The sequence below is a fragment of the Hippocampus guttulatus genome, chromosome 15 (assembly GCF_054856545.1).
Source record: "Hippocampus guttulatus isolate MCC_2025c chromosome 15, RoL_Hgut_1.0, whole genome shotgun sequence".
NCBI lineage: Eukaryota > Metazoa > Chordata > Actinopteri > Syngnathiformes > Syngnathidae > Hippocampus > Hippocampus guttulatus.
In genome coordinates, this window is record NC_141275.1 from 10,957,496 (window position 1) to 10,985,314 (window position 27,819).

Consider the following 27,819-nt stretch of genomic DNA (forward strand, 5'->3'; position numbering starts at 1 on the left):
GAATAATTGCACCATGAGCCACCTATTGGCCATTTTCGTTGTTAACAAAAAACAAATTTAAACATTCGTGACAATTGTGACAAAAAACATTTTTTAACATTCCTTTAGGGGAAACAAGCAACCAAGAATATTAAGCAAATTGAACTGTACTTGGAAAAAAAATGTTAATTTGGACGAGAAACGTTTGTGATTTACAAGATCGGTACAACAACTCCACCTTCTGGTGAAATTGAGAAAAGTAATTTTAGCTGAATCTTTGTTGCTTCCATTTCTATCGATAAAAACAATACAGAATAAATATTAGATTATGATTTAACCGTGATCACAATTTTCCCATCTGATCAAATTTTCAAAGGAATTCGAACCCAAGTTTCATGTCGAGTTGACTTTTATAAGATTTACTGCACTGTAACACATGACCAAGGAAAAGAACGAGACTCCAAATCACCTACATTTGACATTGAGAATTTGGTATGCTCAGTTTGTTAAATATGAGGGTAAATTCCACTCATGGTTGAATCCAATGTCCCAAGCTTTGAGACAATACTGAACTGGGCTAGGGTGAGAAATTTCAATTCCTTTCTGACGTTGAGACTCTCAAAAGAGCGCCACCGTTTGCTGGAAGTATGCGGTCCGAAAGAATTTCAGGTGGGCAATTTGTAAAGTTTCGAGTCAGCCAGTTGTCACATAAAACTAACTTGTCATTCATTCTCTCAATGAGTTGAATTCCTTATTAAAAACTCTTGCCAAAGTCCAATAATTAGAAAATCTATATTTATTAGATATTTACAACAGTGGTGCCTTCTAATACAGTTTCAATCACACTCATAAACCAGCATACATTCCACTTTATGCAAACTGAGGCAGAGCGGAAGACCTAGAGGGACCCAGTAACCTCGATCGGAAAATAATAATGAACAAGAAAGCGGAATTTAAATGTACCTAAATGTCGATTTAATATATTGTACTTTTGCAGGACAAAAAAAAAATTACAATTCAGCAGAACGAATCTTTGAATTCCCTTGAAAACCAAACAATTAAAAAAAAAAAGTAATATTGCACTTAGGTTAGCATGCAGTTTAACTACTGCAACAATTAAACACTCAAAATGTTTTAAATCCATCAACTGACAAACAAACAGTATTTCGCTTTGGCTTCGTCACTTCCCATCCAGTGTTGCTGATTTCTACAGTAAAACAATCACTTCCCTCCCTCCTGTGTTAAAACAAATTCCTAAGGAGTAATTTAAAAGAAATACTACGAAGACTATTTTTGTTCAATTTGGTCTCGGCAATACCCCATTCAAAGTATAATAATGACTATCATCTTAATAATGACGATAATCACAAACATCCTTCATACCGCAGCACTGTATTAAAAATATAAATTTGAAAATATTTAAATTAAAAGTTACAGTGACTAATTGAGATTAAACTGTGAGCAAAAATAAATAAAAAAAACTGGCACACTTTGGCAGTTCCGGGACAAAACAACGTAAGGCATACAGGAACGTAGTTTACTTGCTGCATATTTTGTCAATTGCATTGGCAACATCAAACATCCCTCTTAGAAAAAAAAGTCTCTATTCCCTATTTGGGCATTAAAAAAATAAAGATGACACCCTCTTAACGAATTTAAAAAAAAATCACCTGAATATAAACTACTATTGGGGTGTGGCCTTTGGTCGTCAACCAACAACGTGACGATTATGTAGTAAGGAAAAAACAAACAAACAATTACGAGTTACGACATAAATATGCACTTATTAACATGAATGATAACGTAAGGAGGCGAGCGGGATTCTGTCGCGACAGACTCAATTTAAAAAGCAAAACAACGTCGTGCCCCGTAAGGTAGGTGAGTTGGAGACAATTTTGAAAACGTGAATGTGGATGTATCACAGCAGTAGCATGCACTTTATGTGGTGGAAGAGTCCTGATAGGGCACAAACTTGGAGAGTTTGCCGATAGATCCGCCCGGAGTTGGGAAGTCGCCTATGTCGGTGATCTTAAAGAAAGCGTCCTGCTCCTTCCTCTTGTTTTGGAGATTCTCCTCGAGCGCCTATGATGCAGGAAGAGGAAGAACACATGACAAGATACAGAGAGACAAAACGATGACACATGGTGTGACCCGTCTGGATCTCAATTGAGATTTAGAACATCTCAACTCCTTTCTGAGCTCGTCTGTACGGCACTAATATCAGTTATTCTACGCGGAGACTACACTTCAATTAAGTGCCGACATATCATTGTTGAAATAGTTGTGTTCAGTCCCGTTACTTAAAGCATTGCAACATGGATGCTAACTAGCATTAGCATAAACTGAGCAGGGCCATTTCTTAAGAAGCTGTGTGGGTTTTGTTTTTTTTAATAATTCTGTTTGTTTAGTTTGACAGTATAAACTTCAACTGGGAGTGTGAAGCCACCTTAAAGCACAAATAAAAAGTGAAGGTAAACAATATCGAATAGAATATTCATAGAATAAACATATCGAAAGAAACTCAAAAGTCCAGATAATTTCTATCGCAAGGCACGCCGGTATTTTGAGTTGCTCGATGAATCGTGACAGGAAACCTACCATCTTCCTCGGTTTCAGCTGCAACCTCCAGTCCTTCAGCTGCTGGTTGTGCTGCTCATCCAGCTGTTTAAGCCTAAGCGTCTCATTCTCAAGCAGCACGTGGGCCTTCTCATTCTGGGGTAGTCACATTTATGATTATTACTATTATTTATTTTTATTTCTTGGGGGGCAAAACTATTTTTTGTGTAGGTAAAAACTGAAGGAGAAAAAAAAGTGTACGTGCGTGTACCTGCAGTTGCTGCAAATCTCGGATGTTTCCCTCGCAATTGCCGACCATGTCCCTCATTTGATTCTCGTGCTTCAGCTGCTGTTGCTGCCTCTCGTTCTTTTGACGCTTCTCCTCCTGCTGGGAAAACTTCACAGGGCAAACGAAACAAGATGTGAGAAGCAGGGTGATTTGTGGTTGTGGTTGTGTCCTACACATGACAACAATCTACTTGCATAGTTTACACAACGGTTGTACCTGTTTGATCTTCTCCCTGTCCTCTGAGCTGTTGCCTGAGGAGTTGATGCGCAGGCTCTTCTTGAACATGGCCAAGCGGGTTTTGGCTTCGTTGCGCTGGTTCTTGGGCAGGCGACTCTTCTCCTGTTGCTGACGAACTCTCAGAAGCTCGATCATGCGCTGGTTGTAGCTCTGCATGTGCTCCTGCTCCTGGATTTTCACAGAAGAAAACAAGGGAAGTCGCAGGAAGAGGAAGAACACATGACAAGATACAGAGAGACCAAAAAAATGACAAGGTGTGTCCCGCCTGGAGCTCAATTGTGATTTATAAGGTCTCAACTCCTTTCTGGGCTCATCTGTACAGCACTAATATCAGTTTTTCTACCCGGAGGATGTGACGGTCATGACTACACTTCTATCGAGTGCCGACATATTGTTGCTGAAATAGTTGCGTTCAGTTCCGTTATTGAAAGCATCGCAACATGGATGCTAACTAGCATTAGCATCTCTCAATGATTTTCATTTTCCATTTACCATGCTGTGTTTTTTAAGGAGCAGGTGCCTCTGTTGGAAATATTTATCTTTCAGCTGCTGCTTGAGTAGCTGGTGTCTCTCATGGAGGCTCCTCTCCTCCAATTCCCATACCGAAGATTCGCGATCTGAGCGGTGAGACAGGAGGACGGCGAGGGCAGACGGTTAAGCATAAAGCATCACACGACGCGCTCTCACGCTCGCCACAGAAACCCCAACCTCGGATTAGCTGCTGCTTCTTGTTGAGACAGTCCTGCTCTGTATCGGCAATCTCTTTCTTGTTGTTGAAGGTGATTTGGTTGAGGGTAGACTCCAGGTGGTTTTTCTGGGCTGCTAGGAATTGTGTCTCCTTAAGACACAAGGAGGGGGGAAATTCATCAGACATTCATGAATAATTCTTCGTAATAATTTATTCATATCTTCTCGTCACTGCACCTCTTGTTGCTTGGTTTCTTGGAAGGAATTCATTCGGTGTTTCAATTGTTCTTTGCGCTCACTTCTTGGGAGCTTGTCGACAGATTGTTTCAACTGTCGAGGGGGGAAAAAATGCTGTCACTCATTTGCATAAGACAGAGCTGGGCCGGATCGTGTCAAAGGTGCATTGGGAAATGTTAAAATTTTTCCTTTTTTTTTTTTTTTTTTTTTTTTAAAGACCATCCATTTTTAAGTGTGCCTACCTCCTTTTTCAGATGTTTGAGTTGATCCTGGAACCTCTGGTACTCGCGCTGTTGCTCAGCTTTAATGCGTTTGGTCTCATCTTTGAGTTTACTTTGGTGGTCCGTCTCCATCCTCTCAATGGTTTGCTTCTGATGCTTCTCCAGGTTCTCCATCTCCGTGTCGTAGAATTTCTTCTTCAGCTGTGAAGACGACACTACGGCATTAAGAAATGGCATGACCGAGGTACTGTAATAACCCAAAGGCAAATAACTCCGATACGAATACAACCATGATTTAGAAGCGCAAATCAGGGTTATACAGTGAAATGTATCGGAAGTTGTACACTTCTTTTGGGAAGACGCCGGGCCCGACACTGAGCACATCTAGTGCAACCGGATCGGTGTTCTGTTGCGTCCCGTATATGGCATCTCACATTCATTTCTTGGTCGAAGCGTTTTTGCATTTGGTCCTTCTGCGTTTCCATTTTGGTCTGCAGTTGAGCCAGGGCTCGCTGCTCCTCTTTCTGGAGTAAACGCAGCTCGCGCAGTTCCTGGCGCCTGGAAACACAAAACAAAACCCAAAAATACCAGGTTAAAGTCAACTGTCAGTGACATCTCATTATGTTTGTGACGGTATGTGTAGGATCACATTCGTACCACTAGGTGACATGAGTGATGCAGCGGTAGGACATCAAAGAGGAGTCAACAATTCATTTCATGTCATGGGGATGACTGGAGCCTTTAGCATCTTCTTTTTTTTGGGGGTACGCTTGATTCACAAGTTAAAAAAGAGGTCAAGATGCCTGGATTTGCGTAAACATCACCAGGAAAAGAAATGGCGCATGTGAAAGAGGAGGATTGGGGTAAAAAGAAAAATATATCTTAATATAGGCTGTATAGATCATTGAACTTCTGTTTACATTTGACTCCACCCCCCCCCCCACCCCCCCCCCCACACACACTTATCGGCACAACCCAAATTCTCCACGATGGTTCATCAAGATGCTGACGGGTGAGGCATTCCTGTTTGTTTGCGTATCAGATGTGCAAGAGGTTTGTCCGCATACCTGAGGAATCTCATCTCCTCGTTCTTCTTCTCATCGTCCCGGATGATCTTCGAGGTTGTCACGCTCACCTCCACACCGTCGATCACAAACTTCCTGGTTCGCCTTAACGTCTTCCGAGAGTAGTCCTGCAGGAAGGAAAGAAAAAGGGGGTTGCTGGTGTGTGTTACATGCTCTTAATTCATGTGACATGCACTTTAAAAAATATCTATATACTGTATATATATATATTGTATATGTAATCGTATTAACTCATTCAATCGCAGTCATTTCACTGGAGTAACCAACCCCCTCAATCCCAGTGTTTTACTGGATTTTGACTGATCTTGCAAGGCCCACAGAATATTTGGTTCTAATGCTATATAAACATGGAGCCTAGCAATCAGCATTACAAAATGGCTAAGTTTTATGAAAATGGCGATACCGGGGCAAAAGACGGAGAAAAAGAGCGTTTTCTAAAAGCATGCATTTCAAGCACATGAGACACCACTACCACCTCCTGGTCACTTTTTTACATGATTTACAATGCAAACGGCTTATTCTCATTCAGAGATTGCATCATCCCCTCCTCCTCTCTATGATGCAAAAAAAAAAAAAAAAAAAGGGGTAGGTGCGGCCTAATTTTAAAAGGACGTGCAAGTACGTCTTGTGGCGTTAAAGAGTTAATAATACATCCCATTACTAACATATATGCAAAAACAAGGGCTCATGTTAAATACGCCTGCCTATTGATGGTCTATTCAGTGACCGCAGTGCCTCTCGTTGAATAAGCTGTTCTGGAAAAAAAAATAAATAAAAGAAGACAAAACTCCACACAGAGTTCAACAGGATTTTCCAGTCATGGTCAGTCGGGCGTCCGTAAAGCTCCAGAAGCAACTGGGTGACAGAGAGGCGCATAGAGAGCTTCATTCACCGGAGGTCAACCGCTGGACTGTGGCCACACAAAGGCCACATTGGCCCTCCGTGAATGGGACACCGTGCATATTTTGCCGCCAAGAAGGCTCGATGGAAACCACTCATGAAACACCCTCTCTCTCTCGTCTTATACGTTGGCATTATACCTAACCCGTTAAGCCATCACGCTCACTTTGTTTGGATTTTTGAGAGAATCCATTCCAGGTTTAAGGATAAGAGTCATGTTGAGACCTTTTAAAGGCTACTTAACAGTCAAATGCTTCTCATTCACTAAATGTGACAAGGAGTGGGCTATCTAATCATTAGACAGATATCTTAATCAAGTCTTGACTAGAGTCTTGTTTTTGTCATCTGGGGTGTACCGTAATTGGCTCATGTCGGAAGAGCATGGCCAAGTAAAAATTGTTTTTTTTTCTTCTTTGTGCTTTAGAAACACTTTTTTAATCGCCTTCGCTGGTCTATGAAAGGACTAAGAAGGATTTCTGTTGGCTTAAAATAAGTCAATGTTGGTCTAATTTTGATCACTGGCTGGAATTGCAGTTCAACAAAACCCAACTAGTGCAACGCTGGTCAACAGTGATGATGATGTCAGAACTTTCAGAGCCACGTGTGGATCGAAATTAGGCTGAGGTGGCCGCTGCAAAATTTTTCCATGTAGGCAAACTCTGTTCAAGCACTCGGTTGGTGTACACGTTCGTGCCACCCGCACTGTTGTTGTTTTCATCGTTTCATACCAGCCGCCGACTTCAACGTGGGAAACAAGAACGGCGGTGCACATCCCCCGTTAATCTCATGTAAATCCCACCTTGAACATTATACTTCCTGTATGTCATGTGCTGTTGAAAGCCTTGCGAAATACAGGGAATCCTCTGTTTCAGCATTCTAACACCCACACCCCACAAAAGCAACAATGCAGTTTCAGTTCCTCGCTACATGCTTTTTCCAAGGAGGAGTTTTCCGGAAGACACTGGGAGCTCCTTCTTTGCACTTTTTTTCTCCTTCCTGGCACTTACTTACCCATTAAAGAGTGTTTCACCATTTGAAGTGAAATATAGACGCAGAAAGCACAAAGTGGACTTACCCTTGCGGATACTGAGAAGTTCTCCTTGAAGGACAGACTCCTCATGCTCTCGGTGTCCATGCTGCCCGAGTATGAGTACCGCGTGCTATTGACCTGTCCGTTGATGTAAGGCGAGACCGTCTCGGCGGCGGATCCCATCGACGCTCGATCGGTGTTCATCTTGTTGAGCATGGAGCTCGGATTGGAAGAAGGCGCCGGTGAAGGAGCAGCAATGAGTTCCGGAGTCTGCGCCGGGCTGAGGGCAGCTTGATGATTCAGTATGTCTGCGCTCTGGTCTGGAGACGCCTGGGCCCTGGGCACCTGTGGTGACTCGATGCTGTCACCGCTTTCCTCAGATGCGTCGGACTGGGGGAGAGACGGCGGCTGTTCCGACTCAACGGCCACCTGGAAAACGTAGATTACGGTTACCGTGTATCTTTTACGATTGAAACGGTAGAACCTCAAATCGTTTGGAAGAGCTCAACAGGAAAAAAATCTTGCAGACAGTCGGTCTACCTTCTCCTCCTCCGATGTGGGGGTACTCTTCCCATCCTCGATGCCAGAGTCCGAGCTCGAAGTCTTGATGGACACGCCGCTCTCGTATTTCTCGGACTCCAGCTTCTCTCCGAAATTCGCTTGCTCCTTGGAGGGAAGATTATGCCGCGGTAAGGGAACAGGGGCGGCCGTGACAGCGCCTGGCTGATCGTCCGACGCCGAGACTGGTTCGGCCTCCTTCCCAAGTAAAGGCTGCGGGGACGTCGTGGTGGGGCTCGAAGGGTCCGAAGACTGGTCTCCCTCCAGACTGGTCTGACTGGTCTAGCGAGCCAGAGAGAAGGAGACTGGTCATGCGGTGATGTGGCAAAACACCGTATTTGAAATACTCGTCTCCCCCTTTCCGTCCAGCTTCAGTAGTGTCAGCAATCATCGCTCGGCAAGAATGAGGCCCTTCCTGCTCAAAAGTTCTTTGCATCACGTCCAATTAGTTCCGTGATGAAGATTACATGTATGATGTACATTCTATTTATCTCACAAAGATTTGAGGAAATGGCCATTTTTGCAACCTTATTTCATGAGAGTAATTTCCGGACACTCATACACATTACATAACTGTCTGAAGAGGGCAGCTTTATGACCTCGGCGATAATATACAGAGGTCTCCTAAAGTCCAGTTGTTTTTTAAGTCTAATGTAATAGCTGAGGCAGAACAATGTATGGCCATGAATAATCGGGTCAGCATTTTCTTTCTGTTCCAGGCGAAATACCAAAGTCTAAGTTTAAAGTGCGGCTGGATGTCAGTGTTCCGGTTACTGTTCTTTTGTTTATTCTGAGGGTGGTAAAGTGCACCCTCGTGCTCTTATGTTACTTTCTAATCTCGCGGCCGCTACGGACACATGAATGGCCCCCAACAGAAGCGACCTTCAGTCCTTTGGCAGGAAAGCAATGTTTACAGAGAAATGTTTGCTGTATGTGCAGTTTGCTTGTAATCTGGAGGTAATGTAGCTTTGTAGGTTTTTCTTAGCTTGGCTGCCGGTAATATTCTGCCCCCCCCCACCCCCCCAAAAAAGCACACGAAATAAATGGAGGATATTTTGTAGAATGCTTGCGGAAATACATCAAATTGTCCTCTGATGAAAACAAACCACCGATGTGCAATTCTCACAGCGAGAGTCAGCAGTAAGACCTCCCTCCGTAAATGAGCAACGACAAGGATGTTAAGCGGCCAAATTCTCCTATTTTCAGTCATGAACAATGACGGAGAAATAAATGAAGGGTCAGATTGGACAAATAAACTCCATTTGGTACCACAGTGAGCTCCATGGTGTCGTCGTCCTCTGCATCCTCTCCATTGTCATCGATTTCCTCCATGACTTCAGCCTTGGCCTCGGCCACCAGCTCCCTCAGCGGTCGATTCGTCGTCACCGAGCTCACGAAAGGGTGCTGGGGGTGGGGGGGAGACACGCAGGGGAAATGTCGGGCGTGAGTAGCGGCGGGAGGAATCAGGTGCGCTTCTGATCAAAACGTTGAGTAATGGCGGTCATCGGCTGGCCCCAGGTGGCAGCGAGACAGGAAGAGCGCGGGCGACTTTCACCGCTGATGAAATTCGACCTGCCGCTTGTCAGCACCCAATTGTTTACCACTCAACCGAGGTGCATGCACCAAGGCTCAATGTCACAATACCTCAACATCACACCTTGATAACAGCGCGGCTCTTCGGGCCAACTCTTCCACCGCCGACGGAAAAGTGCGCTTTCAAAAGCAAAAGCGCGGAAACACGTTTCAATCATGAACGTGGCAGAGATAAGAAAGAGACACGCCCCGTATTATTCACACGCTACGTAATTGAAGTGGCCGCAACTGACCAAAGTGGCAAACACGGCCGCGCATTTAACTCATTCACTCCCAATGACGTTTTTAAACGTCTTTTCAGACTTGGTCTAGAATTGGCTGGTACTGAATGAGTTAATTGAGTGCGCGTTGGCAGAATTGTTGTCGCCGTGTAACTGCGCTTGCTGTTCAGCCGTTTGGCTCCAGATTCCAAATTGGCTGATTAGAAATAACAGTCAGCTATTGTCTAATGTGGCAGGAAGTGTAAATGCTGAGCGGTGTCCGATTACAGCAGCGCTTTAGGGCCACTGCACATCCATGCGTCCATCACACTTGCGCAGGATGCAAAAGCAGAATGGCGTGGACGCTGGGGTATAAAGGTGAGAGCAACCCAGAAAATTGCCCGCTCAACCCCAGGTTAGCCAACCACTTTTTTTTTTGTTTGTGTATATCAGTAAGAGGCAAAAAAAGCAAGTCTCACCTCACATGTAACAGCTGAAACAAGGTCAATGTCACATTGAGAAGGGGGAAAAAAAGGAAAAACAATGGCGCTTATGTCCTCTTTTCTGGTTTTGTGTTGCGTTAAGAGGCATGGAGTCACGCATGCATGGCTGGTTGGGAAAAGGTTAAACATTTGGTAGAAGCGGAGCACAAGGCTGCCTGTGTTGCAATGGCCGGGACAGATTTAAGACTGGATGGTGTTGCAAAGTCAGGGCAAGTTGACAATACTTTATGTTAAAATGACAGTTAGGAAATAGCAATACATGATGGATCATACCAGCGCTACAATACTTCTTGGGGGGGTTACGTGAGAGAAATATGTAAAAAAAATGCCATGCTAAATAAATCTCTTACTTTGATGATGGAAGTTTTTGCTGTCTCAAAGGATGAGTTTATCCTAAATATGCCGGGGGGGGGGGGGGGGGGGGGGGGGGTTTGTTTACAACATCCTGTAAGACTCCACTTTTTTCACAGCCCAACAGCAGGTTACGTTGACACTTTCCAAAGATTAAAAGGAAACTGTCCTGCGAGCCTTATTGACTGACACACAACACTAAGCGTGGCAGTCACACACACTCACACAGCTCAGTAATAATTCTCCAAGAAATGACTAACCGTTGCATCACATTTTAAAAGCATGATAATCTGACCCAAAAACGTGACATCCACACAAGTCATAGCAATAAATGTTATCTGACAAAAGCATTACAAACCACAGCCATGATACACATCTAAAGCATCCAGCATGGCACCAAAAAGCGGGCCGCGCCCGTCTCTAACCCCCCTCCCCCGGTGAAGAACGCAGACACAACCGACCCCCCCCAGGGAGCCTGCATGGATCTCGGCTTTCCATCTCTCCAACTGGCCAGCAGCGGAGAACGAGGCCAAGCGTGATCCTGACATGTTCGCGGCGGCCGAGGCCGGCCGGGAATGTAAACAGCTGGCTTTCCCTCACCTGCGGGATCAACGCAGGAAACCAAAGCTCGGAATTTTAATAGACGCCGCGCTCTACTGTTTGAAACCGCGTCGTGCTCGCTTTGACTACTTTCTCAGTTGGCATTAAGCTGTCCTGAGAAGTACTGTAGATGTGATAGTGAATGGTCATACCACGTTTTGGATCTCAACTGTGGAGCCTGAGCTAATTTTGAGAACCATAAAACAGGTTCAAGGGCGGCCCGGTAGTCCAGTGGTTAGCACGTCGACTTCACGGTGCAGTGGTACCGGGTTCAATTCCAGCTCCGGCCTCCCTGTGTGGAGTTTGCATGTTCTCCCCGGGCCTGCGTGGGTTTTCTCCGGGTGCTCCGGTTTCCTCCCACATTCCAAAAACATGCATGGCAGGCTGATTGAACGCTCTAAATTGTCCCTAGGTGTGAATGTGAGCGTGGATGGTTGTTCGTCTCCGTGTGCCCTGCGATTGGCTGGCAACCGATTCAGGGTGTCCCCCGCCTACTGCCCGAAGACAGCTGGGATCGGCTCCAGCACCCCCCCGCGACCCTAGTGAGGATCAAGCGGTTCGGAAAATGGATGGATGGATGGAAAACAGGTTCAAAATTTATCAAAGTCCTTTTTTTGAATTCACTTTTACAATATTGGCACAGAGTTGACACAGTCTTGTCTAGACTCGACTACCAAGCACAGCGTTAACTCAACCACAATTTCAAATCAAGTTTGTGGAAGTGTCCACTGCACCTCACAAAAGTTTCTTGATATTTTCCTTTTGCGGTATCGCTGCTTTTAGAGTGAACAGTAATTGGCTTCTATCATAACCAAACCGAGAAACTTGGCAGAGACGAGTCGTATCCGTTTTCTTAATGAACGCGCGTTGACATTTTGTACATGCAACTGAGTGAACAAAGATATTTGTTTTGAACTGTTCCTTACCAGAAAGCCTAAGTATTGATCTGCAGGCAAAAAATAAATAAATAAAAATTGGCGACTCAAGTCTAATTTGTGTCCCCCCGACTCTGGTCAGGTCAATATAAAGAACGCAACCGACATGTTTTGTTGTCGTACATCAGTGTGCCAAGTAACATGGTCGGTGTCATGCATCTTGGCTCACCCCCAGGAGCTGGACTGCAGTCGGACGGTTCTCTGGGTTCTTATCCAAAACTCCCCTCAGGAAATCTTTAAACTCTTGTGACCTGTGAAAACAGTCACAGAATATAAACAAAGAGAAGTGACGAAAAATGGAGCGCGGAAGGGGGGCATGTAGGACAGCTTAACATAGTAAAGTGGTCAGAACAGAACACTGGTGAATGCATCATGTTAATACATGCGGATTCCTCTGCTGTGCACAGCTGGTCTTCGTAAACGCGAGCTCTCAATGGGCGCGATTGCGACGCGGGGCATCGCGAGCCCACTTTCGGCACCTTTGTGAAAGCAGTGTTGCGAATCTCGGCTCGTAAAAGTGAGAAGTGGAAACGGTCGCTGTTCAGCACTTTTTTTTTTTTTAGGTCCAATGTCACTGAATTGAGAGGTGATCATGTGATGCACCGGACAGTAGAAAGTGAAAAATAGCACATAGCCTCATAAAAGCCGCCTGGGGCTTTTATTTAGTCCAGTTCAGAGAGTACAAGGTGTCTGTTAGGGGTAAAGAGAGAAACCTTAATTTTGTCTTTAATATTACCTTTTTTCTTTTTTTCCGCCCAAATGTAGCAGTGACAAAATAATATAGTTTAATAAATGGTCAATTAAAAATATGATGACATACCGGAGTTGTCACTTTTGTTCTAAATTAAGTTGCTTCGGCTGCGGCTGACTTACTCACCATTTGTTCGGTTGATCCAGGGAGGGAGGGTCCGACTTGGTGATCTTCAGCAGCACCCTCATGGGGTTGAGGTCATGGTGCGGTGGTTCAATCTGAGCAAGTTCGATCAGCGTAATCCCGAGGGACCAGATGTCGGCCTTGTAATCGTACGGGGCGTCCTTCATGGTCTCACACATGACCACCTCTGGGGCCATCCTGACAAACAGACAAGATTTGGAGTGAGCATGGTGCCATATTAAGTATCCGAAACGCAAACATGCAGTGAATCCCGACAACTATGCAATGACTGACTTGGCCGCATGCGCTCACGGGGAGAACCGTGTTGTTAAGGATATGCCACTGAAGCCTTCAAAGGAGACGCGGCCAGTTTGTTCAGGTGAAGACGAGGGAACGGCGCTGTTGTCACACCGCTGAGGGATTACAGCTGTGAGCGGAGCTCACGCTTTTTTTATAGACTAATGGATAACGTGTGGCTAAAAGATCAAAAGCATTCCTAAGAAGCGGCGGTCTGCACATCAAATTTTGCTTGGATTTATGACGTTTTGAACAGCTCACGTTACAGGACAGCAATGCCTGGACAGGACCAAAAAAAATAAAAATAAAAAAACTTAGTTACTCACCAATATGGCGTGCCGATGAAAGAATCTCTTCTCTGGAGGGTTTTGGTGTTCTTAGCAGACACACCGAAATCAGCTAGAAAACACACACACCCACAAAAAAAGAACCAAGATAAATGAGATTTAATGCTTCGTTTGCCGCATATTTACCACCGATAACCCGATTTAGTTGACTAATAAAAGGCGCACACACAATATGCTGTGGAATCCCCATCATAAAACCTGTTCAGACATTGAGTAGCATTTTAATAGCCATGATGGCCATACAAGTGTAAAAATAAGTTAATTGCGTTAATCCTCAATTATATGACCTCAAGGGCATTTAAATGTTCCCAAAGTATTAAACCTGAATCAAGGGTCCACTCCCTTTGTTCTCTCCTACAACTGGCACGAGGTTGGCGGCAGATGTAATTTATGAGCACCGCCCAGTAAAATTGGAAATGTGCGGGGTTGTCTAGGGTTATTGTAGAACGATTAGATTCCAAATCACCATCCAACATACACTTGTAGGATACTTTTGTTGGGTGTTGACCTCAGTTCCCCGAGGTCACGTTGTCAAGTGTAACAAGTTTGGCAGTTAAAAGGGTAAAGACGCCTGCAAAGGATTTCTTCTCCCATCACGTCACTAGATTTAACCTATGACGTGGCACGTTCCAGTTAGCGATGCAGCAGCCAGGGTGTGTTTCCCCAAGTATCTTTCATGACATGAGTGAACAACACAAAATTGGTCGTTCAGCGACAAAATGGTAAAGTTTGGAAATGAGTCATTGTGATGACTTCGAAAAGGGGTAACGCCCGATATAAAATGAAACACCCAAATAAGAAGCATCAAATAATGGTGTCCTACATAAGAACGTGAGACAATTGGCTAAAAAAACAAACTCATGGGAATCAAAAATAGTGATTAGTTTAAAAAAAAAAAAGTCTTAAGTGATCAACAAGTTGTGTAATTCGAATGCACCTTGGTTCATTTTTGATGTAACATCACAGTTACGGTAACTAAGAACTTGACACACTGCAGCGCACCAGCAGGTAAAGCCAGTTTTACTAGAAGTATAAAAAGAGAAGAGATCCATTGGGAGTTTCTATCTTTTCTAAAAATGTTTGGCGAGTGGGGGGGGGGGGGGGGGGCTGTGGTTTCAACGTATGACACACAGGCCATCGGGTCGCATCCACAACTTGGGCAAAGCTATGTGAAGAATGCTTTCTTCAAAAGGGTCCATAAAAATAAAAGTATGAGAAAGTTGTTTTCCCACACAGTGATCCGATTCACTTGTGGTTGTTGGCTGCACCAATGCCAAACGTGTAAATCATAATCTGCAATGATGTTATTTAAATCCAGTTTCCAATAAGCGGTGAAGTTATTTTTAATTCAGTATCACTAGTAACTGGGTTTCTCTTGGTTAAATTTGCATAGTATGTTTTGGCTCTGGGTGACCCAGTGGTCGCATTAGTTAGCGCGTAGGCCTCACAGTGCAGAGGTGCAGGGTCCGATTCCGGCTCCGGCCTTTCTCCGGGTACTCCGGTTTCCTCCCACATGGCCAAACATGTTTGGTCCTACGTTAGGCCTTTTTGGGTGGTGGTCATGTTTGGACATAAAATATGTTTCGCGTCTTTATACGGTATTTGTTAAGCCTTTAAAAGTTAATTCTGTCTAGTTTTTTTTTTTTTTTGCATGTTATGGGGTTGTTTTTTTAGTAGAAAAACATAATTACTGAATACAGCTATGGAGACATTCAACATTTTCTGGGCATTATATCTTGTTCAAGCCATTTTTAATGGAAGGATTTCTTCTGATGCCCCCCTAAAAATGTGTGCAGCGCAGTAAACTGATCACTGATGATTGATGAATTCAAGTGGGTACAAGTCCATCCATCCATTTTCCGAACCGCTTGATCCTCACTAGGGTCGCGGGGGGTGTTGGAGCCTATCCCAGCCGTCTTCGGGCAGTAGGCGGGGGACACCCTGAATCAGTTGCCAGCCAATCGCAGGGCACACAGAGACGAACAACCATCCATGCCCACACTCACACCTAGGGACAATTTAGAGCGTCCAATCAACCTGCCATGCATGTTTTTGGAATGTGGGAGGAAACCGGAGCACCCGGAGAAAACCCACGCAGGCCCGGGGAGAACATGCAAACTCCACACAGGGAGGCCGGAGCTGGAATCGAACCCGGTACCTCTGCACTGTGAAGCCGACGTGCTAACCACTGGACTACCGGGCCGCCTGGGTACAAGTCAAAATACTGAATTATATCGGATGGCCCAGCACAGTCATGTCGTGGCCCAGAGCCACTGTTACTGAGGAATTTGCACAAGACAGGCCAAAGCTTTCTAGGGCCACGCCGTACTTAATGGAACAACAACATAACAATCGCCTGCAGTTGTGCGTATCGTTCGAAAATCCCCCCCGCATGCTTCAGCAAGGAACGGAAACCTCTAAATAGAACAAGTGACTGCCCAGCCAACTCTCACCTAGTTTGATGTCCCCATCTAGCATGAGGAGGATGTTGCCGGCCTTCAGGTCTCTATGGATGATTTTAATGCTGTGGAGGTAGGCGAGAGCCTCCAGCATCTGCCGGCAGACCACCTTTATCTGGGGCTCAGTCAGTCCTCGATCCAACTCTGATCAAAGGAAAAGATGGAAACAAGAAACAAAAACAAGGAAGGATGTCAAGTCAAGGGTTGGACGGATGCCAACTTTGCAAATTCAGATCTTTAGGGAGGCTGATCCAATGTGTGAATTCCACTCAAGAGAAGATTACCAAAGGTCATGCTGTGACTAAAGCTTCACACAGGTGTCGCTGCGTTGCTAATCCCGGATAAGAGAAAGTGTGTTTAGTTAGCTACAGTGGGGGTATAACATGCAGATATGAGGACATGGATTAGACTTGTGAAAACACACGGGGGGTTTTCCCACAGTTGAGGACTTCACTGTGTCTGCTGGCTGGGGCTCTCTCAAGGCCAAATTAGTTTTAAAAGCATTGTGGGCAAATAAAACCACTGAAAACGTGGCGAGTGTGGACCTGAGCAGTGCAGAGAACAAAAGGCGTGACTTACCTAGCATTGTGGCATCCACAGCTCCTCCCGGACAGAACTCAATCAAAATCTAGGGAAGGAAAAAGGTTCTTTCTTCGTCAAATGTGCAATGGATGGTGAATGAATTTCATCAAAAGCTGTGAAACACAAAAACTTGCTACGTTTCATTTACTGTATATCTAGCCTGTAACGCAAGGCACCTCAGTTACGTGGCATCTCAGTTGGGACCACGAGCCGGACCACGTCAAAGGAGTACACAGATAAAAGACAAAGAATAAATCAGTGCAGAAGGAGAACGAATAAGGATATAAAATAAAGAATGACAAGACTGCTTCTGAAGAACACCACAAGTTATAAAATACAACTGTTATCACACCACTGCTTATTTCTTGACATGCCATGCCGGAGTAGTGTCCCGCCTTCTCCGCTGCGGCTTTCTAATCGGAGCCGTGACTGTCTTTGCCGGAGCTGAGCAGCAAAGAGCTAAACAAGCCACGTGGTTTTGGAAACTAAAGTAGTATCGGTGTGGTAGTATCAGAGCGTTGTTGTTTTTTTTCCGAGTACAGTACAGACGTATGGCATTGGGACTTGGACTCTCACGATAATTACTATTATTCAGGATATTTTAAATACCCGGTACTCGACATATCAATACCAATGTTCAACATTCTTGAGGATCAAAAGTTAATTGCTTTTAACTCATTCAATACCAGCAAATTCTGGACCAAGTCTGAAAAGACGTTTAAAAACGTCTTTGGGAGTGAATGAGTTAAAGAGGTTGTGCTTGAATGCTCTACGATTGTTATGTCAGTGGAGGTAAAAGAAACAATCAGTTCTCGTAAAAGTCTCTTGGAAATATATGGCACTATGTTATCGTGAGAGGCCAAATTGGCACCCAGAGATATTTTGTTCTGTATCATCAGCGCATCCTTATGCAAAACTATTGAAGCAATTTAAAGTACGTGTGTCCAAAATGTTCCTTTTTTCGCATTGAGCGGACGCCAACGAGTCAAGACAAAACAATGTGGTCAAAGTGCGAGAATAGACACAGAGACTTGAGAGCAGAATTTCGACGAAACTACACAGGCCGCATATGCAGCATAATAGCAGTTTAACGGTGAAGTCAAAACACAGGGGGAGAGAGGAGGAAGAGGAGGAAAAAAAAGAAAACAAGACACTCCCAAAAATGATGTTTTGTTGGCCAACAGCAACCTCGAAAGAGCATCTTTCATTTCCTCTCCTCCCACAGAGTTTCTGACACACATACCCGTGTACTATAGGGACAAAAGTAGTGAAATACACTTTTCATTTATCATTTATCATACCAGGGTCGGTCTAAGACCCTAAGTCCCACCTCGATATTAATTCCATCAGGGCCTGTGAGTCACTTGGAGGTTAAAATTTACAATGGCGGCTGAAACAATTCAATAGTTGACAGCTATTTATTTATATTTAAATGAAATGTTAATGGAAGAACAAAAAAGCAAATGTGTATCTTTTAGTGTCTCTCTTGACCTTTGATGAGCACCACTTTTTGATGCCAATCCCGTGCTGTGGATACAAAATAACCAAAATGCTCCAATATCTGCGCCATGAGGTCATTGCGTGCATCGCGCCTCGGTATGACTAAACTTTCAAAGCGTAACAATCCGCAAGGGGTGTGGAGTTTCACTAGGGACAAAAAAAAAAGTACACGCATGAAAAGGAAGTCGATGCAACGCAACGAAGGGCGCATGCCTCCAGTCACACACTCCATCATTTGAGCACACGGACTGCATAAAAGGTCAAACAGTCGCAAAGAAATCCTGGTTTCAGTATTCCACACTCCAGTGGTTGCAGTTTGCAACATCGGTTAAGTTTCACTTCTATCTTACCGTGACGGATAAATCATGAGTGTGACGTGTGCTGAGAAGTAATGCCCCTTCCATGTTCTAACCGCACTCAGATTATCATTTGACACATGTTTTCGGTGTAGATAGGTGGGAGAAAAAAAAAAAAAGATTCCACTAATGAAAAGTGCTTGCAGCGTTCAACATGATGCTGGTGTATGATTGCTGCTAGTATTCTCATATGTTGCTGTCTCATACTGCAAGACAAATTTCTCCTAAGGGAGACGACGAAAGAGAAACGTTTAACCTTGTAACGAATGATATGACTGGCGGTAAATCTCGAAGACGCAGTTTGGGATTTATGTGTTTTAGTCTCTATAATACTAACATTGAGATTAACGTAGGTTCAATAACTAGGAGTATTACGGTGGCTGTTAAGCCAAAATGGCTACCTCAGCTAAATCAACCCTAAAGGTTGGTCAACACAATTACGACCTCATAACTTTCTGTGCGGTGTACATTTGATTCGTTATTGCCGGCCTAAAAAGGCCACATATGGAATTGCTGGGATTTGGTTTCAGTCTCAACACCAGACTGAGCCAAACCTTTAACAGCTTTCACACTGAAGATCCTGGGGAAGTTGTTGAGTAGCAGTGAAAAGCATGTGCCCTGACTGGCCTAGCAACATTTTCACAATGGGCTGGAACATCACGTACAGTCCACTTGGCAAATTAAACCGATTTACATTTAATGTCAATAAGCACCTAGGTATAACTCGAAGAAGCTATTGTCCTTTTTGCTCTCTTCTATTCCATTTTAAGGCATGGTCTAGAAAATCCAAAAAGGTGTAGGCTTTAGCTGACGTAGCAGTGTCCCTTCTTCCTTGTCACGGATCTGCGATTTTCCCACCGCATGTGCAAGGAGAGCTGTAAAGAATGTAAAGCTGCCATCGAAGAGCCGCAAAGTGTCTGCAATCCCCCCTCAGGCCTCAATTGGACCTAGACCACATTCATTGCATGAATAGTGCTGTCATCTGTGTTTTTCCCTTAAGTTGCATCAGAGACTGTGCCAGCAAAGACAAAAGATACTTACTGCTTTCAGTTGAGGAACTGCAATGTCATCAAGTCGCTTAGCAACTGCAGCCTGTGCCACTGTACAGTAGTATGCAAACGGATCACGGGAGCACAATCAAGCAATGCAGCTGTCACGATCTAACGTCCAACTACATTATCAGCAAGTGCTGAATGAGGAACACACCTGACTTTAAATATCATCTCTCAATATCGGTGTTCACCTCATTGTTGTGGGTATTCTCTTCAGTCAACGAAACTAAGTCTTGTAACCGCCGGTACATTGTTTTGTTTTGAAGCAAAGAGTCCCAAAAGCGGCAAGAATGAAGTCGATCGTTGTTAGCGTACTCTGATTCTATAAGCCGAGCGCCGGTTACACCTAAACATTCTCCTCGGATGCATTATGCTGCCCAAGTGATTTTAACTTTCTTCCCTCTTTAATACTTTTAAAACATATTATATCGTGGAGAGGCAGTTTTTTTTTTCTGGAATGGATTTCATGATTTACAGTACTAACATTGTGTTCCGCTAATGATTCCAATGACCGATTACAGGAATAGTTTTAAATCACTCTCAGCTATTCCCACTGTCGGCGACTAACAAATCTTTGGCTCTTTAGGGACAAGGATGACATACTTCTGAAAAACAGCTGGAATGTTGATGGGCTTGATGATTTCACCGCTACTGTCAGGGCAAAGCTACTCGACAGCCCCTGGAATGTTGTGTCCGCTTTTACGGTCCTTAAAGGGCTTCTCATTAGACAATTTGATTTTGACGTTACTGTTACCATTATCCAGTTAATTTAATATAGATTCTGTTAAAGGTAAAGAAATGTGTTGAACAAGCCTGCAAGGTAAAGAAATGTGTTGAACAAGCCTGCAACGACACACTATTGAAAAAGAGAACCTCAAATGACAATAGCTAGCTAATAGCTAGCTACCCATGTCGCAATTGCATCTGATAAAGCACCTCCAAAAATTTGGAAAACTGAACTTGTATTATATAGTTGGATGGTCGATATCTCTCTACCTGTACTTAGAAACAAATCATTTTCAAGCCGTGTCACTCACTCCTATTTGCTGTTTTAGATGGTCTGGGACTACATACAAAATGAGAATAGGTCAAGGGAGTTTTTGTGTCGTCGATGGAAGAGGTATAGCACACAGACATGCAAATTGGCTTGAGTAGGCAGGCAAGAATGTTGCACAAACTGTTTCACTGAGTCCAGATCTGACTGTTTGGGAGGGGTCGGAGTGGGGGGTGGATGGGGGTGGCTTAGGAATTCCAAGTATGGCCAACAAAAACCATGACAACATGACAATCTCGGGGGCTATGCCACAGCTGTGTTTGTGTGCATGCTGTATTTTAGTGAGAAGTAGCTGCAATTCAGTAAGTACGATTCAAAACATCGAAACACAGCGGCGATGCGGTTAGCTCGTCTATAAAATGCACTTCTGCAAAAGGAAAAGCAGTTGTGTGTTCAAAGTGGGCCATCAATGCTATTCATATCATCACATTTGTATTTGAGGGGCGCTACAATTACTATGACAACTATCTCGAGTCTTTTGGCTGGCGAGCAAATCCTAGAATATTCAAGGTCGCAGTACAGCGCCAGGTCATTATTTTCCTTGGCCAGAAGAACCTAGAGATTAAAGAGGGGGGTTTGACAATTCGTACTTAGGGGAAAATAGCTCAAGAGCAGAAAATTACACATTCCTGCAGTAACATCAGGGGCAAGTAAGGGTCACCTCAGATGAATTATGGCACCCAAGGCCTTATAACTCTCTCGATTGCTGTCCTTCACTTTTAGTCTCATAGGAGAAATCAAGCTTTTGATGACATGTTTCCCGAATACAGCCAGTCAGCCTCTGAGCAGCGAGAACATCCTGTCAACACGTGTGCTACGTTTTGTTTAGATTTCTATTGTGCTCTATTTGCAAAGAGGAAGGGGGGCAGATTAAGTGTCGGCGTTGGCTACCCAGAGGTGGTTGTTGTAATAGTAGGCGTCCAGAAGCTTGACAATGTAGCGGTGGTCACATTTGGCCAGGATTTCGATCTCCACCATGTAGTCCTCCAGCTCTTCCTCGCATTTGGTTTGGATCACTTTGGCTGCAGCCAGAACGCCAGTCTCCTTATTGCAGGCCTGGTGCACATGACAAAGCACTCTGTATGAGACGAGCTTTAAAAATGCACAATATGAACACGTTTTTGAAAGTGTAAACGTCTCTTACGTTTAGCTTCGGGACGAGTCAGAAAAATAAACATGCTATGGGGAGTACGAATTATGTCTTTATTCAACTCGAAACACATGGACATGAAGACCACATTGCACTCTCCCAATTGTTTGTGCAGTGTGTTCACCATAAAGTTATTCCACAAAATATAAATCTGAACAGATTTTTGGATGAAACTGAGGATGAGGAAAAGTTCCAAACTTGAATCAAATTTTGATATAACATCTGTATTTATATGATACCATGTTGAGATTTGAATTACTGTTACAAAGACAAATAAAACTCTCACCTGTGTTCTGTGCATACAAAAAAATAATCTACAGGTGACTGACAACAAAAAAAATTAATGTGCAAACAAGATTTGCTAAGAGGAACATCCCCTCTTCAATTTAAGAGACAATTGAAACACTGTAAAAAAAATAAAAATAATAATAATAATGCAGGTTTAGCATTTCTCTGCATGCATGTATGTAACCAAGCTCCCATACCCATGAAAAAAATAAAATTAAGTCACGCATTTGGTCCCCCAGTAACCTACAGGAAGCAGACAGACTAAACAACCAATTGACTTCTAATGTCTCCATTTGACAGGAGATGGTGGGAAAACATCTGAACCAACAGTCGGAGGTCGCACACCCATCTCGTGTACTGTGTGGCCATCCAGTGTGCGCACAGAACGGCCACCACCAGGGGCAACCCGAGGTGTGAGTCAACAGGACGTCTCCTTCAACCCATCCAACCGTCAGCGACTCGGTTAACAAGCCTCGAAACAGTAAACACTGAGACGCCAGATGCTCACTCCTCTGTGAAGATCTCAGCACTCCGTTATCCACCCCCTCTGCTGAAACAACCCGCGACGTAGTGACAATGATAAATTAGGCATCTCGGATCTGTCAGGCATCGCGTTTCAGGTAGATCGTTCGATTTCTTTCAGTAAAACCAATCAGTCAGTCAACACAAACCAATCCGAGCCGCCTTTGACACAAAAATGTAAACGCCCGAAATATAAATTGCAATGAGGAAATTCAACTGAAAAAACCCCCCAAAAACAAAGAATCTATAAATTGTTCTCAATTGCCAAAGACCAAAAGATTGATGGTAATGCCTTCATTTTTGGAAGCGACTATTTTTCTTCTTTTTTTTTTACGCGCCATTGGAAGCAATTTGTTTCATTTCCGGTCAGTTTTTCAAGCTGTTTAACGCAGTGTAATTTGGGGTGTGTAAAAAATCATCGAACTTCCTTGCCCTCTCGTTGACCACCCCTGTAGTTTCCAATTGGGATCCTGACAAGAAAGGGAGGCAAACGTGTCTGTTTACATGGACCTTGGTATAAATTGTATACAAGTCCTTGAGAGGAAATGACTAGGAAAGGCCACTTTAAATTAGTGTGACGTCATTGCATAGCTGTGGAATGTTTGGTCACATACGCACAAAAAGGGGGGGGGGGGGGGGGAAAGGGGGCATCATGAAAGGTATGCTACATTATTGTTAAAGGTTAGCATCTATGCTATCATTTACTTTCAAGCACAATTATTGTGGAATTGCAGCTACTGCTGAACAAACTGCCTCGGAAGAGTCGATGTCATACCGTAGCTCTGACACGGAAAAGGGCGTGCCTGCGTAGAAAAATGACAAAAATTGCTGTCCACGTGTCACTTCAGAGCTCACTTTATAGCTGTATTTTTTATTTTATTTTTTTTATTTTTATTTTTTACAAACGCTCACCAAAAACAACTATGTTTCACACTTTGTCCCGCTTTAATATATCTTTGTTGGAGTCTGGATTCCATGGAGATAAGAGCAACATGTCGCTACTCAATCTTGCCAGATGTCAGCTTTCGCTTCATCAACTGCTCTGTCATGTTCCAGGGAAACAACCTTGGATGGATTTTGACATTAGGGGGAAAAAAAAGCAAAGTATAGTAATCCCTCAAAAACGTAAATTGTCATGACTGACGGTACTCAAATGACAATGCTGACCAAGAGAAAAAAAAAAATCTCAGGCCTTAACGGAGACTTCCGACTTCTTGTTTTTCCTGTTTGGAATTCTCCGGCACGTCGAGAGAGCCCTACCTCTAAGCCTGATGACCTCACTCATTGTCTGCCACATGGCGCATCTTTTGTCTCGAAACATCTGTCTTCATGCCATCGACTGTTTATCCGCCAGTCTGCACCGCAGTCGGGTGTTCCGGAGAAAGCTGCCGTTCGCTACTTTGAGCCAACAAAGGATGCGGTGAGGGATACCAAATCAGATGACACTGTGTCCCGCGGGACAGGTTTGCCTTTAAACACATTGGAAATGATTTATGATTCTGAGCAACAAACTCAAATTAGACAAATAAATCGGTTCATCGCCCAGCCCGACTTCTACCTATGACCTCACATGCTTGCTTGCATAATGTGAAGGGCTGTCATCGGGCCAACTCATAAATTTGAATGTTATTTATGAGAGAGTCACTTTGTTCTGTTGCACTGGGAGGGTGCACGGAGAGATGTTTATTTTATTTTATTTTAAACTTTTTTTTTTTAACCTGGCAGCACAACAGTTCCCCTCTTGCATAACCTGCCAACGGACTCAAAATCATGAATTAAAGCATTTACAGAAGGGAACTGGGTGTGAAGTACATGACACAGCGGGGCTTCAACTGCACACCCTTAAGAGACGAAACGCCGGTCTCGGCACGAAAGGCTTCATACAGAAAAACAACATTTTCTAACACACAAAACAGGTTTGGTTAGGTTGGGAAAATAATGGTGTGGCTGACCACATGATGAATCAAGACAACAATCCCCCCCCCCCCCCCTCCCGAGAGAATGAAGAATCTTTATGGTATTAACATTTGACCAATAAAAGGCAACGAGCACCATACAACTTTCTAGCAAGGACGCCCATTTGGTCAAAGCCGTGGGAGCACAACCCAAAAGTGCCGGAAACAAGATGAAATGCGGGGGACTCCCCATATGATGAGCCCACACCCAGCATGCAGTCTGCATGCAGTTTCTTATCAGTCGCAGCGGGCCGAGCTGGCTCCTGAGATTACACACAACGTTGCTGATGACCTCACATGAGACGCATCACACATGTTTGCGCTATTCTAAATTTGAACATAAACTCAACTAAACTTGGTGTGTGACTTAATAAGAGGAAGTGTCCACTCCCTCGCACTGAGGACACAAGTTGAGTTTCCCTTTCATTTGATGAGAGGCAGTGACGGCTAAGCAAACATAAACTTCAAATTTGGATCGACCTGGAGCCGAAGCGCTTTTTTACGTGGCAGAACCTCGGAGAGTGGGGGGGGGGGGGGGGGGGGCATCACTGACAGCTTGATGGGGCCTAACCTTACACAGGTTGCACGCGTGTATGGAAACACTTCGAGGGACGGCGACAGCAGGGAAATGGACTAAGCAGCACGTGGCTCATTAATTAGTGAGGGGAAACATTTGCAATTTCACTTGACACCCATGCCTCTCTCCCATGAATGCAAGTTTAAAGGATCGAAGTTTAAAAGGAAGAAAAACAACCACCCCCCCCAAAAAAAAAAACTGAACAAACTGTAGGAAAGATATAAGTCCCAGGTCCAGAGCTTCCCCGCCCCCATCATCTTTCTCCACTGTGAATAAGAAGGAAAAGACCAATTTTTGTGCGCGTAAACAGATCTTTTTTTTTCCATGAATAGTGTAAGAATGGACAGATGGATGAATATCACCGTCCAAGTGTGTAAATGGACAACGTGTTTACATTGGAGAGACATTCAAAACACTCTTAGGTAACAATTTTTATTAGGGATATTACTAGCGCGGCACGGTGATCGACCGGTTAGCGCGTCGGCCTCACGGTGCACTAGTTAAAATGTTAGCGGAAACGAGTTCATTTCACCAATTGAGTCTCCTTTCCTCTCACATAGAAAGTGATAACGTCCGAAAGCTTGTGTGCACTTCCTCTCTTTGCAATCACATGTTCCTACTCTCCATCTGACGGCTGCAGGTGTTGAACCGTCCTCCTCCTATCCACTCATGCAAAACAAACAGCTGAGACATGTCCTTTTGACAAAGGACAAACACTGTGGGGACGCATGACAATTATGACCTCCTATTCCAATTCACAAAGACCTGCAGGTCAAGAAAACCGAGTGCTGAGAAAGACATCTTTCCTCATCTATATGAAAGCACCCCTTAACTTGATGTACCTTTCTTCCTGATACTGTTTATTAAGCCTGTAGTTTATATTCAATATTGACTTCAGCACTGCTCCTTTAACGCAGACTTCTGAAAGGTCAAAGACACCCACTGTACTCGACTGGGCAGTGCACAGACACTGGCAGCTTGTACAGAAGGAAACTAGTTGGCCAAACACATCAAGATTAAATCGGGGCCAGAGTTCTACTGCTCGTGCCCATAAGGAATGGATCCAAGAGTGCTTTCAGTCTCCCCGCAGCTGGATTTACTCGGGATTCCTGAACAAGGAAGGGGCAGGGAGGGTAACTGAATGGGAAGTTGATTTGAAAAATGTGCTAAACCCATTGTGTGTGCAACTGTTGTTAACTAGAAACATCAGTGAAACTCGTTGGTCTTGTTTGTTTTGGAAACATCAGGAAAAGGTACAAGCTTGAAGAAGAGTCATGAGCAAAATACGAATCGCAAGGTGTATTGGGAAACCGAATGAGTTCTTTAAGCGTATGGTGAGTTGGTGATAACCATAGAAAAATGGTGATGTGTTTCAAATAGCATTTTTTTTTCCTTTAAGGTAACAAGACAAAAAAAAGGATTTCTTAGGTGGGGAAAAGGGGAGCATTATTTGGAAGCTGAAAATACCGGAACATTATTTCAAATTGATAGGTCCCAGGCACAACAATTCTGATTTTGGGCCAACACTCAATCATACCACTTTTGAACTTCCCCTGATTATTTGTTACTCACACGCATGCATGATTCACAGACAATTAAAGGAAAACATGAAAGCTTCGACAGCCAAAAAAGTTCTGGATCCACATCAAAAATTCGACTGATTCTTCCATGTGGCTGACAAGTCACCTCTCCACAAAGTATATTCATTGCAATTTTGGAATACTGTACAGTAATGTTGCTTCCTAATACATCATCTAATAGCTTAATTCTCTGTCAATTAGGCGGTCGCAATATCATCAAGAAATAGCCAAGTGGTTGCGCCCCCTCTCAGAAACACTTAATGGCTGTGTAGCCTACAAAAATGTCATTGAGTCACAAGACAGGTGTCAAGGGTTCCCCTAACAGTCGAATGACGTATTCAAATGTTTTACACAGAAATAATGACAACGTTTTCAACATGCCCAAAACAATTTCTCACTACATTTGCGGGGTTGACACATTACCTTGTAGACTTTTCCAAACGCGCCATCGCCCAGTTCGCCCACAACATCCCAATAGTCGGTTGGATTGATGTCCCGGTGGACGTGCTCGTATTGTTTGGCTTTCTTTTTTATATCAAGAGCGGGCAGGCGAAGCATTTTGCTGAATCTGGCCAGCGCCATTCTTCAAAGGATCCCTTCAAATTCAATTATGAAATTCAACACGGATCGAGTTACGCACGCGGCTTGTGCACTGCCCATCAAAAAAATGTCACAAAGTCACGTATGTCTTCTTTGCCTTCAAAGGGTTATTCCGCAGTGTCCATGTCAACAAGGCGCTATGTGGGTGGCGAGGGTAAAACCTCACGCATTTTCATTCATCCGCGTTGGCCACCTGCAGCGGTTCAAAGCTTGGGGTAGTCGCAGCAGCTCTACTGGCCCCAGCCAACTTGTTGCCTCTCAACAAGTTGAAAGAGCGGCCCCACCTTACGTCAACCACGCGCAACACTCCGCCCATGTTGTTAGGGAAATGTAGTTTTTTGTAGGAGAGTCGTCGTCCTATTGAACGCCCTTGAGGGTGAAAGGGGACTTCATTTCCGGTTTTGGAGGGCGCAGCGTTATTTTGGACGGCGGCTTTCGAAGAAGAACAATGTTCTTGCTTTAACTAGCCCAGAATGGATAAATGGAGCGTTTCTGACCACATACAATGCCAATTTGATGGAAGCATATTATCTAAATTCTGGTTATTTACTGGACAAATTTGTGCTGAATTGTTACAGGCGAACACAAACTTATTTTGGGTACAAACAGTACTTTAGCGACCTCTAGTGTTAGATTGGGCTCATGAACACTCATTTTGGATTTAT

At 44.0% G+C, this 27,819-nt stretch overlaps 1 protein-coding gene across 2 annotated transcripts; it reads right to left on the minus strand.

Moving 5' to 3' along the window:
* Positions 1–757: 757 nt before the first annotated feature.
* stk10 (serine/threonine kinase 10) lies at positions 758–27,400 on the minus strand. Of its 2 annotated transcripts, XM_086130744.1 has the most exons (20): positions 26,978–27,400; positions 21,374–21,538; positions 16,518–16,566; positions 15,933–16,082; positions 13,459–13,531; positions 12,839–13,033; positions 12,131–12,212; positions 9,049–9,183; positions 7,762–8,061; positions 7,267–7,650; positions 5,274–5,398; positions 4,641–4,764; positions 4,228–4,407; positions 3,986–4,078; positions 3,770–3,899; positions 3,554–3,678; positions 3,041–3,229; positions 2,807–2,932; positions 2,578–2,691; positions 758–2,061 (listed from the first exon to the last, which is right to left on the minus strand). In XM_086130744.1, exons 1-20 carry the CDS (start codon positions 27,134–27,136, stop codon positions 1,918–1,920), a joined length of 3,042 nt encoding a protein of 1,013 aa, XP_085986870.1. In that variant the 5' UTR covers positions 27,137–27,400; the 3' UTR covers positions 758–1,917. The 2 variants fall into 2 exon arrangements, with proteins under 2 accessions (XP_085986870.1, XP_085986871.1); XM_086130745.1 differs by lacking the exons at positions 21,374–21,538; positions 26,978–27,400 and adding an exon at positions 16,697–17,209.
* Positions 27,401–27,819: the final 419 nt, after the last annotated feature.

Coding starts and splice junctions, on each gene's coding strand:
- stk10 (XM_086130744.1), bottom strand. CDS start 27,136: ATGGCGCTGGCCAGATTCAGCAAAATGCTTCGCCTGCCCGCTCTTGAT. Junction 4,765..5,273: donor GAGGAGATGAGATTCCTCAG/GTATGCGGACAA, acceptor TTGTGTTTCCAG/GCGCCAGGAACTGCGCGAGC. Junction 3,900..3,985: donor AAGAAACCAAGCAACAAGAG/GTGCAGTGACGA, acceptor TTGTGTCTTAAG/GAGACACAATTCCTAGCAGC.